Source organism: Sphaerodactylus townsendi, linkage group LG02 (assembly GCF_021028975.2).
Source record: "Sphaerodactylus townsendi isolate TG3544 linkage group LG02, MPM_Stown_v2.3, whole genome shotgun sequence".
Lineage (NCBI taxonomy): Eukaryota > Metazoa > Chordata > Lepidosauria > Squamata > Sphaerodactylidae > Sphaerodactylus > Sphaerodactylus townsendi.
Window position 1 is genome coordinate 180,529,158 of NC_059426.1, and position 19,291 is coordinate 180,548,448.

The 19,291-nt window shown below is 50.8% G+C and overlaps 1 protein-coding gene across 2 annotated transcripts; it reads right to left on the reverse strand.

Annotated features, from left to right (window-relative positions):
- Window positions 1–1,598: 1,598 nt before the first annotated feature.
- LRFN5 (leucine rich repeat and fibronectin type III domain containing 5) lies at window positions 1,599–18,753 on the reverse strand. Of its 2 annotated transcripts, none has more exons than XM_048486217.1 (3): window positions 17,349–18,753; window positions 8,972–9,699; window positions 1,599–2,024 (listed from the first exon to the last, which is right to left on the reverse strand). In XM_048486217.1, the coding sequence occupies exons 1-3, from the start codon at window positions 18,734–18,736 to the stop codon at window positions 1,915–1,917; spliced, it is 2,226 nt and encodes a 741-aa protein (XP_048342174.1). In that variant the 5' UTR covers window positions 18,737–18,753; the 3' UTR covers window positions 1,599–1,914. The 2 variants fall into 2 exon arrangements, with proteins under 2 accessions (XP_048342174.1, XP_048342173.1); XM_048486216.1 differs by having other exon boundaries at window positions 1,912–2,024; window positions 8,733–9,699.
- Between the last annotated feature and the right edge of the window lie 538 nt (window positions 18,754–19,291).

Below are 19,291 nucleotides of genomic sequence, written 5' to 3' on the forward strand. Positions count from 1 at the left end.
CTTATGATGAGTTGGACCCTTGGTTCGCCCAGGTCAGACTGGCAGTGGCTGTCTGGGGTCTCTCGAGGGGAGGCGTTTCATGTCACCCACTGTGTGGGCCTTTCAACTGGCGATGCCAGGGACTGAACCCGGGACCTTCTGTATTCCAAGTAGATATTCTACCACTGAGCAATGGCCCCTCCCCAGAAGATGCAGAGAAGGGCAACGAGGATGATTGAGGGACTGGAGCACCTTCCTTATGAGGAGAGGCTGCAGTGTTTGGGACTCTTTAGTTTGGAGAGGAGACGACTGAGGGGGGATATGATTGAAGTCTATAAAATTATGCATGGGGTAGAAAATGTTGACAGAGAGAAATGTTTCTCTCTTTCTCACCATACTAGAACCAGGGGGCAGCCATTGAAAATGCTGGGGGGAAGAATTAGGACTAATAAAAGGAAACACTTCTTCATGCAACGTGTGATTGGTGTTTGGAATATGCTGCCACAGGAGATGGTGATGGCCACTAACCCGGATAGCTTTAAAAAGGGCTTGGACAGATTTATGGAGGAGAAGTCGATCTATGGCTACCAATCTTGATCCTCCTTGATCTCAGATTGCAAATGCCTTAGCAGACCAAGTGCTCGGGAGCAGCAGCAGCAGAAGGTCATTGCTTTCGCCTCCTGCATGTGACCTCCCAAAGGCACCTGGTGGGCCACTGTGAGTAGCAGAGAGCTGGACTAGATGGACTCTGGTCTGATCCAGCTGGCTTGTTCTTATGTTCTTATGAAGATAATGATCCTCAGCACTCCTGTCTCTGCAAGGGGAAGGCCACATTTCAGAAAAGGTGTTTCAGGTGCTGCTGAGAAGGAGGCGCGACCGACGACAACTCTGCCCCGCACACAGCACCGCCAACGCCCTCAAACGCATTTCAATGTTCTCTCAGCCACAAGGAGGCACTGGTATGGGAACAGATGGGGGGGGGCTGACCCAAACGACCCCATCATATTGGTGAGAGAGGGTTTCCTCTCTGCAGGAACGCTTTAACCGCAGCATAGAGTCTCCCCTGAGGGCCACTCGCTTTCAACCCCCTCCAATGCAGGAACACATAGGCAAAGTACTCCGGACAGAATGGCCATCCAGCCTCTCTTTAAAAACCTCCAAAGAGGGAGACTCCATCACACTCCGAGGCAGGGCATTCCACGGTCGAACAGCCTTAAGGGTGAGGAAGTTTTTCCTGATGTTTAGGTGGGACCTCTTTTCCTTCCCCTTGAACCCATTACGCCATGTCCTGGTCTCTGAGGCAGCAGAAAACAAGCGTGCTCCCTCACCCACATGACATCCCTTCAAGTATCTAAACATGGCTATCATGTCACCTCTCAACATGTTTGGGGAGGAACATCTCAACCCATCTGAGACAATGGCCCTGACAGTTGGGGCTGTTCTGTGAGCCCTCAGGCAGAAGGGTCTTCCCCGGGGGGTGGGGGGCACCTGCAAGCCCATAGTAAGAGAGGCTCCAAGGGCTGGATGTGAAAACATCTGCATGGAAAATGGGCCCTCCCCCGCTGAGCCATGGCCCCTCACTGAGGTCCTTCCACAAACAAATCCATACAAAGTCTCTCTCATAGTAAACCATTTATTTGGGGAGTGACATCCTGGAGCCTTTTAACGTCCGTGCCTGGAGCACTTGCAGTCTGAAATCTGAACGGGGGGCCAGAGCAGAGACACACACACACCCCTCCCGCCTGGGTTGTGTCACAGAAAGTCTAGAAGGCAAGAGAGACGTTCGCAACGGGCAGGAGGCCGGGAAGGAGACGGGCCTTCCAAGACCCAGCCGGAGGTGAGGCCAAGGTTCCCGTGATTCCAGCTCCCAAAGGAGTCCTTGATGCCGGCCCGAAGCTGTGTCCTGTCCTGCTGGCGGAGAGGCCTGGGGCCCTATCAGTCATCCGCGGGTTGGAACCGGAGGGATTTGGGTCGTGTACAAGTGTGAGTGGCCGCGTTTTCAAGAGGCAGAGGCGGACCAGCACTCGTCAGGTGGAGAACGGCTTCTGTGTGGCAGAAACAGAGACAGAGAACACCATGAGGAGGCAAAGGGTCCGGCTCGGCTCACTCACCAGCCCTGCAGCTCTAGAGGCAGGAAAAGAGGGTGCCGGTCTTCCTGTGGACTCCGTGCCCGAGGGAGTCTGTCGAGGGGAAGCAGGGAACGGGGGGGGGGGGGGGGGGGCGGGGGGGCGGGGGGGGGGGGGGGGGGGGGGGGGGGGGGGGGGGGGGGGGGGGGGGAGGAACCGGAGGTCCGGGGGAGCAACCCCGCACTGGCAGAACATGGCTGAGCTGAGTCAGACTCATCGCTAGCTGGGAATTAGTCACATCGATAACAGAAATCCTCACCCCCCCCCAAAAGTCACAGAAAGTGTGGCTTGGTGCCAGGTGACCAGAAACTGGCCTTCCCCAGTGTCCGGTCTGCATCCCATAATTTCCCAAGGGAATTCAAGGCCACGGTGAGAGCGGGGGGGGGGCAGCCCTCCTTTTGGGCCCTCCCTGGTGGCCGGTCCTGTTGCTGTGGTCGCCAACCATAAACGCTGCCTTTCATCCCACTCAGGTTTCTGGACTCAGCAACTCTCATCAGGGATGGAGCTAAGTCGTGGCAGAGGCCCAGGGGCCTCTAACCTGGGGGCCAGCCAAGAGCCGGCACAATTTCTTTCTTGGCCTTGTTTTATAGATCGGGACTTGGGAAGGTTGTCTGTGTTGTGTTTGCAGTTATCACATTTTATTTTATTGAATCTGGCTAAGTAATGTTGTGTCATGGCTTTCAGGAATTGGTTTTAAGATTCATTGCGTTAATGTTTTTTTAAACATCTGCGCATGAGAAGTGCCAGCCATGCCATGAATAACTAAGTCAATCCTCCCTCCTTTCAGAGGGGCTCTTTATGCAGCGACCAGAGCACGGGGAACGCAGCAGTTGGTCTGGCTGGGCTGGGCGGCCCCGTCCCCAAATCGGAGGCCCACCAAGGCTTCATTTCCCGCACTCTCCAAGGAACCACAGAAGGGCAGGCGTTGTGAGCATGTGGCCGGGGACACCCAACTCCCTGCCCTTCTCCACTTTTTAACATGGGATCTATCAAACATGCCTGGGGTACAAAAAGATGCCAGCCACAGATGCAGGCGAAACGTCAGGAGAGAATGCTGCTAGAACATGGCCAGACAGCCCGGAAACCACACAGCACCCCAGTGATTCCGGCCGTGAAAGCCTTCGACAATACAGCACACATATTGCCGGTTAGCACAGTACTGGTTACTGAAGAGGTTTTCCTTTATCCTCGGGAAGCTGCTGTGTCTGGGGAGGGGAAGCTGCCTGGCTATTCCAGCCCAGCGGGACACGCTTCACCCTGACATGGAGGCAGAATTCCTTCATTCAGCATTGCTTTTTTCCCCCTTACAGTGGGAAAATCTATCTGAATTTTGCTTTGGAAAATCACAGGGGCAAAACAACCGACGGCCTCTTGACAGCCACTCCTGCCCCAGATTTGAAAGCATGATCAGAAATGCCACAGAGGAGTTCAAGAGGCAAAAGTGTGGGGCCCGGAGTGCCCAACGCACAGCCCCTCTGAGCTCCAGAGGGAACACTGGGCGTTTCCCCACTTACCTTTGCTGCTCTTTGCTGCGCGCTACTCTCAGCGCGCGTCATCTCTGGCATCTCTGGCGTGCGCCCGGGCGTCCCCACGACCCCGCTCTGTGCGGGGTTATCAAAAGGCACCGTTTCGAGGAGCGCCAGGGATGCCGCGCGCTGAGGGGGCGCGAGAGCGGCAGCGTCGGGGCAGCTGCGTTGTCGCCGCCCCTGTAGTGGGGGGAGTGCCGGAGGACCCCGCGCTACTTGAGGAGAGTAGTGGGGGGCTCAAGGTAAGTGGGGAAAGGGCCAGTGGCAATAACAACATTCGTAGCCAAGCACAGACCCTCGACCCCCTCAGAGGGACTGCCCTCCATTTATTGCAGCCGACCAGCTCCAGCCCCTCTGCTCCGGGACTTTTTGGGCTTCAATGAAGAGAGAAACCCACGGAACAGGAGACGGGGCCCTCAGAGCGTCGTCTTTAGGAAACAGCACTTGGCTGGGATTTGCACCTCCAACCTGTCCCTTCAGAATGTGCGAGGAGGGATTTACACTCAAGACGAGCAGACTCGGGAGAAAGCACAAGATGTCCCTGACTCACGCAGACGCAGCGCAGCCCAGGAACGAGGCCAAGGAGATGATGCACCAGAAGAGGCCAGGAAAAGGGATCCCACCCCCTGACCAGGACGCCCCTCCCGCTGCTGTGTAAACAAGACCTGCTCTCCAGCAAATCAGCTTAGAGTGGAAGGTAAAGGGTGCACGTCTCAATACCTTCACTATTTGTTTGTCCCTAGATTGAGATGCGCCCTTTCCATGGCGAGGTTTAATGTAGTCCCGTCTGCCTTACTAATCGGCAGATATCGAAAAGTCCCCAAATCTGAAAGATGTTGTTCTTGTAATACTGGGCAAGTAGAAACGCTGGTTCATTCACTGTTCTACTGCTCTAAAAAGGAGCACACAAGGGCAAAATGTTGGGCCCAACTCCCTGAGCAATGTGTTGACTTAGCAGATGAACAGAAATTAAAAATTTCTCCTGGACAGTTCGGATGCAGACTCTGTGGAGTCAGCTGCAAAAATTCTATCTGAGATAATTATTTTAAATTAGTTTATTGGTTTAGTCAGGAGAAAATGCTACTGGAACACGGCCACACGGCCCGGAAACCCCACAACACTCCAGTTTATTGGTTGTTCGTTGTAGTTTATTTTGTGCTGTAACTCTATGATTAATGTATATGCCAGTGAAAGCTGTGTATGTATGTAATACGCCTCTCTCCGCTGGGTGAGAAGAAGCCATCAGATTTTGACCGCTTTGCTTATCAAGGCCCTTCGGGATTCCCATCTTCAGGAATCTCCAGAGCCTCCACCCATCTAACTCAGATTTGCAAGCTCCAAACAGAAGTGGTTCTCCCGGATCCTGGCCAGGGGATGGGAGAGGCCAGAGTTCGAACTCGGAACCTCTGACTCTGAGCCACACCGCTGAGGATAGGGCTGCCCCGCGTCCTCCAGGTGTCATTGCCCATCACCACTGCCAGTAGAGAAAAATTAAGAAGCAAAATAAGGATTTGTTGGCTTGCAGGAAGTTCCTGCCATAGAGTTTTCATTCAGTCTTAGAGCTGCCCTTTGTCACTTCCAAGCACCCCTAGGGATCACCGGGAATTCTAGGGGGAAGAACTTCCCGTATTTCTTCTTAATTTTTCTCCTAGGACACTCCCCACCCACCCGCCCACCCGCCCCCTGCCAGCACTTCTGCCAACCAAGTCTGGAAACCCTCACTGTGGAAGATGCAGAAATGCCCAGGCTTAATAAATGTCCAAAAAAGGCCACTCCGACTGGGGCCAGCGCCGTCATCTTGACTGTGTCTGGCAAGCCGCATTGGCTCAAATGCCCTCTTTTGCCCGGCTATTCAAAAGCCGCGCCTTCTCTCCCTACCCGGGAAATTCTATTTCCACATTGTGGACTGATCCCAGGAGTTGTTGCCGTCGGGCCGTGGTGGCGAACCTATGGCACTCCAGATGTTCATGGACTACAATTCCCATCAGCCCCTGCCAGCATGGGACGGGAATTGTAGTCCATGAACATCTGGAGTGCCATAGGTTCACCACCACGGGCTTACTGGAACAAGATCCGGGGATCTAACAGGTAGACGGCTGTTATCAAAGACAGGAAAGAGACAGGCTGGTCTCACTGCCCTGCAATGCCTAGGGCAGGGGTCTGTACCCTGCGGCTCTCCAGATGTTCATGGACTACAATTCCCATCAGCCCTCGGGAAAGAGCCTTGGAGACGCTGCTGTTTCCATGAGCAAGGAAGAAGGTGCCGGCATTTCCCGTGAGCAAGACAAAGCTCCTTGGCCCTTCTGTTGTTCCCATAAAGAAGTCACTCAATTATGCAAAAGGCATGGAAATGCAGCAGCGGCTGACGAAGCCAGGTTTTGTAAGCAGCAGCAGCAGCAGCAGCAGCAGCCCAGTCTACAGCCGGGTTGCAAGCCACAGTGACCTAAGACTCTCAGAACTGAACCTGCCGCTGCAAGCTCTGCTGAAGAAACCCAGCGATTGGTGGCTCCGTCCTGGCTGAAGGTGGGGACATGGCTGATTAGACAGAGAAATGTCTCTGTGGAAGCGGTGGGACCACCAGGGCTTGGCTGTTTGGGAACGAGAGAACTAGCCAGGCTCAGAGAGAGACGCCAGGGGGGCAAATAACTGTTCATTCCCAGACCTGGCCAGGAAAGAGATGAGACTTGCAAGAAAAGAAACTTTGAGGGATGAGCGGATGACTTCCGTTCCAGGTGCCGGAGCTCTCTGCCTCCCGTGCTCCTCTCTGCCCACCTCTCAACTGACCTTCGGAGTCTCTGCAATGAACTTCAGAGTGTCAACGGCACAACTGGCTAGATTATTCAGTGTCCCCCTGTACCCCTTATTAAATTTACCTGGAGTGCAAGGAAATATGTGCATCCCTTAAATCACAGTTCAAAAAGGGCAGCAAACTTAGTAAGAATTATTTACTGAGAGATGTAACTCATTCAGCAATGCTGAGATCACGGAGAAAGCTTTGGAGGCACCAGACTTCAAGGGCCAAATCATTCATTACGGTTGTCTGAAGGCCGAGCCGGAGAATTCTCACTCTGCTGTTTTGTGAGTTCCTCACTGGAAATGCAGCTCCAGGGTCTGGTGCAGACTGGGGAGACCCCGCCCCACACTCACGACAAAATGCTCTGAGCATAATCTAAGGGGTTTCCATGTGTGTGGAGAACAGACGAATTTAGAGGGACTTTTTTGCCTGATTTTTGATGCCCGTTATCATATCACATACAGGAGCCGCATTTATCCAACGAAAGAGATGCCTTTGCTTTAGTTCACAGTTGTAATGTACACTTGTTCCTATGTGGATGATACATGTTTCTTATTCTCAAATTTATACAATTTAACAGGGCTGGTACAAAATACTGTGTTTAGATTCTTATTGGGAATAAAATTAAAAATCACTGTGCACAACACTTGCACAATACTTCTGTTTGCACCACAATGTTGTGGGTGTGGCCGTGCGGCAGCGTCCCCAGGTCGACTATGAGGGCCAATCCCAAAGCAATCACTGAGGTTGAAGAGCTGCTGTCGCCGCCTGTGAACCCAGCCCAGAGAATCACAGCTGGGACAAAAAAGCAAGTCATTCAGCACCCCCCAAGCCTGGGGAGAAATGGAGGTGAGGAGAATTTTATATGCACCCACTGGCAGGGGTGGTCCTTAGGTAGGCCGAACAAACACTTTTGATGGGTTTGCTTCTGCATACTTTAATTCTATTTTGCTGGGCTGATGCGGGGGAGAGGGTTGCCGTTGGAAAGAAGAGGAACAGTTTGGATTTATACTCCCCTCCCCTTTCTCTCCTGTAAGGAGACTCAGGGGCTTCCAAACTCCTTTCCCTTCTTCTCCCTACAACAGACATCTTGTGGGGTACATGGGGCTGAGAGAATTCTCAGAGAACTGTGGCTGGCCCAAGGTCACTCAGCAGGCTTCATGTGGATGACTGAGGAATAAACATGACTCACTAGATTATACTCCACCACACAAAGGGAGAAGTACAGAATTAAATCCAGTGCTCTTAACCACTACACCAAGGTGACTCCCAGCTTTCAAAAGAAGTGCAAGCATGGAATCACAACCAAGACTACCGCTGGTTTCACCCAGTGAATTCTCCCACACCCAGTACAGGAGCCTAGGAAACCATTCTGGGAGGTCCCGCCATCCCACTTCTGTGCCAAAGCTCAAAGGAGTAAGGCTCAGCTGTGCCACTCTCGGGAATCCCAACAGAGGACCCTCCACACACTCACACACCCCATCCCAGGCCAGCCTTTCATAGCCAAGTGGGAGTCCAGGTGGCCACTACCCTGATGCTCCCTTGGCTCCACCCTCCACACCCACACACCCCTCCCCCAGAGCAGATGGGACCAAAGGAAGCTGCCCCAGAGCTCCCCCAGAGAGCTGTACCAAAGAGGATGCTGGGAGGCTCATGGGAGGGGGAACACCAGCTGATTGTGTTTATGGAATATTTTATTTTACACAACATAACACAGAGTTGTTGGTTCTGTACAGCAGTTGCCTGAAAATGAAGGCAAAACCATTGTCCCTGCAAAAAAATAAAACCCAAAACGAAACAGGAGAGCGAGCGAGCGAGAGTCGGATCACTTAAAAAACTGTGTAATACTGACTGATCCATTAAGTGGCCGTTGGTTGGTGTGGAGGGCCCAGAAACTCCCCTTATATAAAAAGGCTCTTTTCCGGTCAACACACTCGTGTTTGCATTCTGCTACTATGGAACCAAGACGCCAATCCTTGGGGAGGAGGAGGAGGAGGAGAAGAAGGCACGAGTTTTATTTCATGCTGTTCCCCTTTAAACATATATATATTTCTTTTTTTCTTAAAAAAAAGAGTGTTTAAAATGATTTGCCTTCAGCTGCTGCATAAGAAAAACAAAACCCCAGCAGAAACAGTGGAAGTGCTCAGTGGCTCTCGCACAACGTGGCACGCGCACAAGAGGGGCCGGGAGTGTGCCCGCCGCTGCCAAGGAGGCTACTGCAGTTCTCAAGACAGCGTTTGGTAGGTGGGCTTCGCCGTACTTTTTTAAATGAAGAAAACCCCTAAAAAAAACCAAAAAAAACCCCACCAGAGTTGCTCACACTGTGCTTTCCAATATCCACTCAGAACTGGAAAAAGTTGCTTTGCCACTATCCACGTCGGAGCCGTCCGCCTGCACGAACATCCCGTTCATAGACAAGCTCCGCTTGGACCAGAACCCCCCCGGGGCCGCGGGGCTAATATAACAACGGTATTCCATTAATTCTCCGTTCAGGGAGTATCTACGCTTTGCCCGGGAGGGGTCGGCCGGCAAAGTGAGGAACTTACTTGGCTTGGCTTGTGCTCTTTTGTGCACGGGACCCCCCTTGGCCCAGTCCGGGGGCCGGCCGGCCAGCTGCAAAGCCGTGGAGTTGTTGCGGTTAGTGTTCTGGGCCTCCAGGCTGGGGGCGGCACCTTCGCTGGGGGGCGGTGGCTCACTGCCCGGCTTGGGCATGGGCTTCCGCTTCAGCTTTAGGGAAGCGGAAGTGCCCGGAGTCCACGCGTGAGGCAAGGTGGAGGTAGCAGCAGTGGAAGAGTCTTGGCTGCAGCAGGCGTCCGACGTCTGCGCCGCCCCGTCGCTGCTGACTTTGCAGCACTGCAGGCTCTCCTCGTGGCCCACGGCCTGCTTGGAGCCCGACTGGGCCAGGGCGCCTCCGCTGCACCCCTGCCCTTGCGCCCCATTAGTCTGGGAGTAAACGTTGCTGACCTTGGCCACCTTGTGGTGCCCGCCATTGTTACACACCTTGTACCGGATCATGAGGATGATGATGAAGACCAGCACCGAGGCCACTATGATGCCCCCGATGATGATGATCATGGTGCCCCCCAGGAACTGGGACTGCATGAAATGGCAGCGCACATAATCCTGTTCTGTCGTGAACTGGATGCAGCCCACCACGCGCGTGGCCGTCAGGGAGGTGATGCCGTCGTCGTAGATCGCCAAGACGCATAAGTCGTAGACGGTCCCGGCAGCCAAGTTGTTCACCAAGAAGGTTTTGCTTGTGGGAGGGATCATTCTAAAAGGTAACAGAGACAAATATTAGCAGACAGTTCTGGCATGCGTGAACACCATATGTCCCCAGTCAGTCTCTGCAGGGGTGAACCCCATATTCTGCAGAGGCCAATTTACTAGTGGTCCCTGGCCCCGCCATGATATGGCTGGCCTGCAACCGGGCTAGGGCCTTATGTGCCTTAGCCTCTGCCTGGTGGAACTCATTTCCATCGTCTGATAGAGCCCTGACGGATCCAGAGCAGTTCTACAGGGCTTGTAAAACTGAATTATTCCTCCTGGCCTTTGGAGGGGTAGCCGCTGACTGTGCGCCATCCCTGTAATTTGTTCCATCTCACGCTGAATTCTATTCTGTGGTTATACCACCAGGCCCATGGAACGAAATGTTTTTCGCAACCTGTAAATTTCTGTTCTTTACCATCTGAAATAATTTTTAGTTTTATTGTATTTTATGGGGTTTTATATTGTGACGTTTTATTATGTTTAGACTTGGTCAATACCCTAGAAATTCGGTAAAATTCAAATTTGGATTTATTCGGGCATAAAATTATCTGTATGCTCGAATAACACAAATAACATATTCAGATATACCCGAATATTCAAGTATACCTGAAAAATACGGGTCTGTCTGGTTTTTTGGTGGGTTTTTTGGTGTTTTTCATGTTTTGACATGCACGTTCAATTTTATGGGCCCCCAATTTTCATGTTCAATTTTATGGGCCCCCAATAGGCTTATTTTGTTTCCCCGCTCCTGCTCATGAAGCCTGCCGATTGAGTTATCTCAGAACTCTCTCAACCTGCCCCCCACCTCGCTCAGACAAGCAAAGTTCACTAAGCCTGGAAGCTATTACCAGGAGGGCCTCCTGGAGCCACCTTGAAAGTCTGACACCTCTATCTTCAAAAATGTGCAGCCAGTTCTTACACACTCAGAAATTCTAAAGGCTCTCCAGCAAGTTCTATGGTGGGAAAAATTGATTAACTTTTCCCACCATAGAGTTCAATGGGGCTTGCTGTTATGCCCAGCTGGCTCTGTGCTAGAGATTTGGGGGCAGCCTTTGGGGGGGGGCTTATTCTTGGTAGGGGCACCTAATTTCCAGCAGGGCTTTTGGTGTGAGTCTCCTGAAAGAAACCAGCCAACTTTGCTAAAGTTTGCTTGGGAGGGGCAAATGCTGGGGGCATCAGGTCCACCTTCAACTGGCTGGTTCCTTTCAGGAGACTCCCACCAGCAGCTCTACAGGAAATAAGTGCCCCTACCCAGAGCAAGACCCCCACCAGGGTGCTCCCCATTGAAACCTCTACCACAGAGCCAGCTGGGCATAACAGCAAGCCCCACTGAAGTCTATGGTGGGAAAAAATATTTTTCCCACCATAGAACTTGCTGAAGAGCCTAGCAGATTCTGTGCTCTGCAGTGGCTCCATTTTAGCCAATGGAGAATTTCTGAGTGTGTAAGCAGGCTGCACATTTTTCAAGGTAGAGGCACCAGACTTTCAAGGTGGCTCCAGGAGGCCCTCCTGGTAATAGCATCCAGTCTTGGTAAACTTTGCTTCTGGGGGTGATGGGAGGGGGTGCATTGAAGTTCTGAGAAAACTCAGCCAGCAGGCTTCATGTGCAGGAGAGGGAAAACAAAATAAGTCCTGAATGGTACAGAAGCAGTGATTTGCCTCACAAGATGTCTTGAGAGGTGTACTGTCTTCTGTGATGTCACAGAGAGGTTGACGAGACTTGTCATGCCCACTGGCTGTTACCCCTTCCTCTTGATCTGCATGGGAACAAATGACAGTGGGAGATGTAGCTTTCAGGACATCAGAAGGGATTTTGAGTTCCAGGAAGGAAGCTGAAAGACCTACATGCAGAGGAGGTCATTTCCTCTCTGCTCCCGGTTGAAGGACATAATACAGGAAGGGAAAGAAAAGCAATGGAGGTGAGCAGCTGGCTTTGCAGGTGGTCCCGTCAGGAATGTTTTGGCTTCCTGGACCGTGGTCTGCGGTTTCACGAGGAGGGACTGCTGGCAAGGGATGAGTTGCACTGCATAGCTTTGGGTGGAAATATTTTTGCTAGGAGGCTCATGAACCTGATCAGGAGGACTTTAAACTGAGTTATGTGGGGGCGGGAAACAGTATTCAAGCAGGTGGGAGTTCATCAAGTGCTAGAGATAATAGTCCGAAGGTTATAGAGCACAGGTGTCAAACTCGTGGCCCTCCAGATGTTATGGACTACAGTTTCCATCATCCTCTGCCAGCATGATGCTGGCAGGGGATGATGGGGACTGTAGTCCATAACATCTGGAGGGCCACAAGTTTGACACCTATGTTATAGAGAGAACTGAGTTCCTGGCGCTGGCACAACAGATTCGCCAAATATTTTAGTTTATTTATTTATTGTTTTAACTACTGGAAATGTCTGAACCTACTTATTTTAACTTGATTCTCCTCAACCTCTCTGTTGTATTTTAAACTCATGCCAATAAAAGGTTGATGATGATGATGATGAGAGAACTGAGTGAATAGTTCAAGAACCCAACCGTGGGGGGGGGGATCATATCAGACTAATCTTATCTCTCTCTTTTTTTTTGATAGAGGGACAAGTTTGGTAGACGAAGGGAATGTTCTATAGTCTTGTCAGCTGGTGGAAGCTGAGCAGGGTCAGAATTTGGGTGGGAGACCTCCGAGGAAGACTCTGCAGTGGTAGGAAATGGCAAACCACCTCTGCTGATTCACTTTCCTTGAAAACTGTCTCAGTTGGCACTGGAAGGGCACTTTACACCCCAGCCCTGTGAGACTAGTGAAGCTGAAGAGTACTATTGGCCCCAGGTGGGCCAGGACCTCTGTGACGGAGTGGGGATCGAAATTGGGGGCCTTTCAGCTACTTGCCCAACACCTTAACCCAGTGGCACTCATTGGCCACAGCCCACAACCTACAGAGCTACCTCCACTCCCATGAGGCCTTGAATGAGGCCTGCATGCTGCACCCAAAGGATAGGCCCGCCAGGTTGCCTGCCACTGCTCTTCACTTCAGCAAGTGCAGGGCTGGAAGCAACGTGACGTGATGTCGCTGCTGGGTTTTACCAGAGAGATCAGGAAATTCCTACAATGCTGCAATGTCATTCCTGGGTCCAACCAGAAGTGAAATCACACGAACCCTCATTACAGCTTCCCTATTCCAGTGGCAGCTGCTTCAAGGTGAACCCCGCCCCCCCCTCCCCCCGCCAGCCACCAGGCCCACCAGGCAAGGAAGGGCTCAGCCGCGCAGCAGAAGAGTGCTCAGAAGAGAAACAAGGGGAATGTCAAAGAGCACCACTGCTCTAACCACTACTCAATATTGCCTCCCAATTCAGACTGCTCTTCATCTGGGAAGACAAAAATGGTTGCCACAGTGGACTGAACCAATGAGGACTGCGATGGACGGCAGGGAAAGAGTTAATTTTAAAGTGCAAGTCTGTCAGGAGCCAATATTGTTTACACTCAGAGTGAGGCACAGAGGCCGAGGAACAGGGAAGCCGCCTGATTGGACGAGGCAGCCCTGCACTCTGATTGGTCACAGAAGACTTGATGTCACGGAGAGGGAGGAGGTTTATTTCACCATGTAAAACTATCCGAGAGGCTTTTGGAGTTCCTAAAGTGATCGGCTATGTTGCTTTTGCTGCGCTTAACACATAACCTCTCTGTGGAAAGTAGTTCAGTCTGCGAAGTAAATCTGTTTGATTAGTCTGGGGTACAGGGTTTTGATTTGAATTACCTCTAAACATAGCATTTCGTGTTTATTTCAGGGTTTTCTATCAGTGAGGGCTGAATGAGGATACTGAAGTTAATGTACCAAGCCTGATAGAAGAACCCATTATGTTTAATTCTTAAGCCAGAACATCTTAAGTAACAGAACCATTTAAGTAACTGTACTATCTAAAGAACATCTAAGCTCACTGCAACTGATCAGACTTTTTGAGCCTCTGAATGAAAACAAATGCTGCTCATCTGCCAAAGCTCTTCTTGTAAATATATATTCTGCTTTATCGATTCCTTTCCCCAAGTTATTCATCTACCATTCTCATCTAGTCTCTTGTTAAATAATTCTTTTATTCTGTTTAAGTTATCTCTGCCTCAGTATTATTATTTTGGTGCGCCTTATAAAAGGGGTTTTATTGGAGACATGACATTTCACCTTCTGAAAGTGTAACCGGGCTGAGGGGAAATGCTTCTGACCACCTGCGCTACCATATTAGAAGCAGCTCGGTCCCTGACAGTGAAAAGAAACACCTGACAAGTCTGGTTGGCAAGAGTTTCCCTGCCTGAGTGGTGCTGAAAGGTGCGCATGTCCATCGCAGGAACCCACAGACCGAGGAGGCAACAGCCTCCAGGCGAGACAAAAACTGCAGGCTCAAACGATGGATGATTTTGCACAAAGCCAAGCAGAGCCAAGAGCCAAGGAAGCCAAAGAGCCCCTTTCCAACAGACCCCCCCCCCCCCACTTTGAGTAAATGTGAAGCCGACCAACTCCTACAAGGTTCTGCTTCATTGGGAAACAGATATTGGAAGAAGGAAGGTTCTAAATTTATTTATTTATTTATTTATTTGCTTGCTTGCTTGCTTGCTTGCTTGCTTATTTATTAGTTTTATATACCGCCCTCCCCTTGAGGGCTCAGGGCGGTTCACAACAGGTTAAAACATACATTAAAACATACATTAAAATGTGCTTGTTTTCTTGTCAGCCACCGTTGGGGCTGAGTGGAGTCACGTGACAGGATGTGAATCCTCCACGGAACACATTTCCTCGTCTATGGGACACCTTCTTAGCATCTGCCCCCTTGCTCTCCCTTTCCTGGTTTCTGCAGAACAACAAAAGCAAAGCCTTGCCCCAGGCACCCACCAAGGCAGCTGGCCTAGGTGAATTTTTACAATGAAAAAATGTTGTATTATTATTTATATGAAAATTTAGGTTTAATATTGAATAATATGAATGTTTTATTTTTTTATATAGTGTAAGAAAAAAACAGTTGTGCTCCTAGAGGAGTAAGGAAAAAGAATACTTTGTACAACAATTGTAAGTGCATTGGGAGGGTTCTTTGGGTTTTTGTTTAATTACATGAAAATGAAAGGAATAGATAGACTTTTATATATTGACACTTGTATTTGTACATTTCAGATTGGCTTGACAAAGGACTGCCGAAATAAAAACCTAATCTGGAGGTTTTATAGCCATACCTGACGGTGTACTTACTAAACAATTTTTGTATATTTGTGATAGTAAGATAATGTTAAAATGATACTTACCTAGTGAGTTGGAGTACGCATGGGTGTAATATTTGTGACAGAACCAGGGAAAGACGGCAGCAGAGAGTGCGGTGGGGACACAGGGAGGTGGCGGGGTTACCGGAATTCAGGTAGTGGTTGAAAAATTCCTGGGATTACAAGAGCTCTCCAGGCAACAGGTATCTGTTCACCTGGAGCAAGTGGCCGCTTTTGAAGGTGGACTCAAGGACTCATCTCCCTTCCCAAACCCTTCCCTTCTCAGACTTCACCCTCCAGATCTCTAGGTATTACCCAATCCAGAACCTTAGGAGGTGGCCCTTAGTGACAGTCTGATGTCACTTCCAGGACATCCCAGAAGTGATGTCATGCTTCTCCAGAAATAGCTGGAAACGTTGTAGTTTTTCAATAGAGCTACCAGCAATTCCTAAAAGGGTTTGAGGTCACTTCTGGGGAAAGTCCAACAGTGATGTCACATCATAATCCTGATGGCCATTTTTTAATTTCATTTTTCAGAGCGTCAGCAGGAAACAGGAGCCGTGGCGAGGGAATTCCCACAAGAAGGGTACTGGCAACACTATGAGCAGTGGAATAAACCCTTGTCCCAAACTACAGTTCTAGAGGCATTTGGGTCTGAGAGGAAGCCGCACCTTGAACCTAGACAGAACCTTCCGGAAGACGCACCCTGCTTTTTCCGACTCCTCACTTTCTCAGAGGCTGATCAACTACTAGAGCTAAACGACGTTTCCTCCTTTTGTTCATGGCTACAAACAATGCCATGAAGTGCCCCCGCTCCAAAACAGGAGGGCTGAGCTAGAAAGACATTTGCTAAGGGAGGGGAAAGCTGTGTCTCCACTTTACTCAGTCAAGAGGCCGGGATGTGACAGTGTCTCTGAGGCTTCGCCAAGGCCTTCCCTGAGGATCACTGCGTGAGCATCCCCCTTCCGAGGAGACGCCTTCAAAGTCCCTAGATCGGGCTGCCAAATGCTTTCTGCTCCTCTACTGTTATTTACATGCGGCCCTGTGAAGCCCACAACAGAATGTTCATAGAATCACAGAGTTGGAGGAGACCCCCAAGGAAGGGCCATCAAGTCCAACCCCCTGCAATGGACGGTCACATAATAAAAGCACTCCTGACTGATGGCCATCCAGCCTCTCTTTAAAACTCCATCACACTCTGAGGCAATGAATTCCACTGTCAATCAGCCTTTACTGTCAGGATGTTTCTCCTGATGTTTAGGTGGAATCTCTTTTCCTTCCCCTTGAACCCATGACTCCTGGTCCTCGTCTCTGGAGCCGCAGAAAACAAGCTTGCTCCCTCACCAACACGACATCGCTTCAAACATCTAAACAGGGCTATGATGTCACTTCTTCACCTTCAAGATCCACCAGACCACGGCCACACAGCCCGGAAAACCCACCAGAACCACCTTCTCTTCACCAAACAAAACATCCCCAACTCCCTACGTCTCTCCTCGTAGAGCATGGATTCCAGACCTTTTACCATTTTGGTTGCCCTCCTTTGGACCCGTTCCAGCTTCAATTGAAGGCTGTCACAGCCAGAATCAACTGGGTTTCCTGGGCTGTGTGGCCATACTGGACCATGGCCACACAACCTGAAAAACCCACAACAGCCAACCCATAGTGGAACTCCGTTGCTACTGTTTTCATAACGGCTGTTTTCACATTATTATCAAGACACTGGGAAACTTTTTGTTTCCTTTAGAGAAATAATATTTTTTGACAAATCGGGTTTGAAAGGTGTGACTGGTCAATGAGCAAGTCTCAAAGCAAATCCATGAGAAAAATGCACCCTCTTATCCCCTCTCACTTCCTCCTCCCTCTTCTCACGTTGCCTTTGCTGGGGACACAGCGCCCAGCTCAAATGCACGAATGCCATCCTTTCGACAGCACTTTCGACTTCTTCCGTTTGGGCCAGACACGGGTCTCCCCAAGTCAAGCCAAACACAGCTCTCGGAGTGCCAAGCTAGACCGGCAAGTTTCCACAGCCTAACTCCATACCGTGTCTACGGCTCCACACACACGCTGCTTGTTGTAAGATTTGACTGAAGCAAATGCCACATCCCTTCCTGGGACAAAGAAACCCTTTAAGCAACAGTGTGTGCCTCCAAACCCAGCCCCACCCCCAAAAAAACAGTGCAGACAATCCTTCTCAAAGCCATGGAAAGGACGTCTCTGTCTCTCTCTGGGGCACAACTGCAAGCGTTGTCTCCAGTGCAGGCCCAGTTTGCTCCCAGCATCTGGTCAGGCCCCCAAAATCAATAACGGGCAAAGGAATTCACAAACCAAACTGACCACGGAGTCTCTCACACCCACATGGGCCATCAATTCCCAACCAATTTCCGGTGACCCCAAGAAGCTTCCGAGCAGCGGGACTTTGTGGGAGCCACTTACCTGTAAACAAGGGAGTCATCATAAGTCCCGTTGTACTGAATTTGGAACATACGGATTCCAGGTATATTCCTTTGGAAATTGAACTTCAGCAGGGCAGTGGATGACGTGGCTTCTGCCACAACCACCTTCTTGTCCTGGCTGACTTTTGTTTCCCCGTTGCTACTGCTGGCGTTAGAGCCAGACTTGGTGGAGGTCGAGATGTCCGAAGAGCCGGGGTCTGGCTCGTGGATGTGGTTTGTGCTGTTCAGTATGTGAGGCAGTTTTATTATGTGGAGATCCACAGACTGCGTGGCTTCCCCTGCCGGGTTGGACGCGATGCACGTGAAGGCGCCCGTGTCCTTCATGGTGGTGATGTGGATGTCGAGAGTTCCGTTGTCGTATACCAAGGACCGCGTGGCGTTGGAAATAAGCTTGCCTTCCGGGGAAATCCAGTGGATGGCGGGCTCCGGATCTCCGCGGGCTTTGCATCTCAGGATAGCTCTTTGGCCCTCCAGGACCCTGAGCTCGTGGGTGTGTCTCGTAATGAGGGGCGGCTCACATAGGAACTCCTCCTCAGGGACGGACCAAAAATAGCGCCCGGACAAGAGAGGAGGAGAAGCACACGTCTCCAAGTCGTCCTCTCTGGACAGCCTCCTCAGCCACAGTAGCTCACAGTTGCAATGCAAAGGATTCCCTCCAAAGCTCAACGCAAACATGGACGGGTTGATGATCCCTGAGGTGGCCAACACCTGGGCTCGCTGAAACAGAGGGTCAGGAGGCAGCTTATTCAGCTTGTTGGACGTGACGTCCAACCGGGTCATCTTGTGGAGGTGGGAGAACGTCCCCTTGGGGATGTTGTCGATCATGTTGTGGTCCAAACTGAGGGTGTGCAAGCTGACCATCTTCTCCACGGCATCCCACGGAATCGTCTCCAGGTTGTTGTACGACAAGTCGAGCTCCTCGAGAGCCAGGAGGTCATCAAACGCCGTGGAGAAGATCAACGTGAGCTGGTTGTTGTTAAGGATCAAGTGGTGCAGGTTGGAGAGACCGCTCAGCATGTCGTGGGTGATCTTGGTCAGCCGGTTGCTGTTCAGGTGCAGAGCCCTCAGGTTCCGCAGGTCCGCAAAGGCATGAGGCGTAATAAAACTAATTGTATTCCTCGAGAGCGTCAGGTCCACCAAGCTGGTCATGTTAGCAAAATCCTTCCGCTTGATGTTGGTCACAAAGTTGTCCGCCAGCCGCAGCTCCACGGTCCTCCTGTCAATATTGGGGGGGACAAACAGCAGCCCTTTCTTGGCACAAAGTGTCGCAAGGTTTGGAGACAGGATCTGGCACACGCAGCGCTTGGGGCAAATCTGGGCCTGCACCGTTAAGCCTATGAACACCAGACACAAAAGCAGTTTTTCCATGGTAGAGCGGGGTCACGATCCTGAAAGAGAGCAGAAGACAGCATCACTGGGTGAAATCCTGCGTGAAATATATGGTCAAGAAAACGCAGGCAGGAGAGAGGTTGTGTGTGTGTGTGTCGGGGGAGGGGTGCTTCACTGTGGCCCGGGGGCGGGGACGATTTCGGATGCCTCCTGTCATACCCAGAACGAAATAAGCTCCCTGCCTAGGATTAAGGACGACAGCGAACTACAAAATATAGGGGATGTTTAAAGATACCTCAGTGGGCGTCATAGCTAAAAATCAATGGCTTATTTCCATACCAATGACGCACGGCTAAAAATTTGCCTTAAGTCTGGTTAGTTCAGAAAATCAAAACTGTATTCCAAATACAAATCATCGTAAGAAATGTGTAACGTTTGCACAGAGCAGCAGAGGATGCGGAGTAAGCGCACTGACTTGGTGGAAATCTACACGAAATTTACACGTCTGTACAGTCTATATCACAGGTGTCAAACTCGCGGCCCTCCAGATGTTATGGACTACAGTTCCCATCATCCCCTGCCAGCATGTTGGTG

What these genes read in the sequence shown, in the direction of transcription:
- LRFN5 (XM_048486216.1), bottom strand. Translation starts at nt 18,736, where the DNA reads ATGGAAAAACTGCTTTTGTGTCTGGTGTTCATAGGCTTAACGGTGCAG. An exon ending in GATGACTCCCTTGTTTACAG is followed by an intron (nt 9,700 to 17,348) that starts GTAAGTGGCTCC and finishes GTTACCTTTTAG; the next exon opens with AATGATCCCTCCCACAAGCA.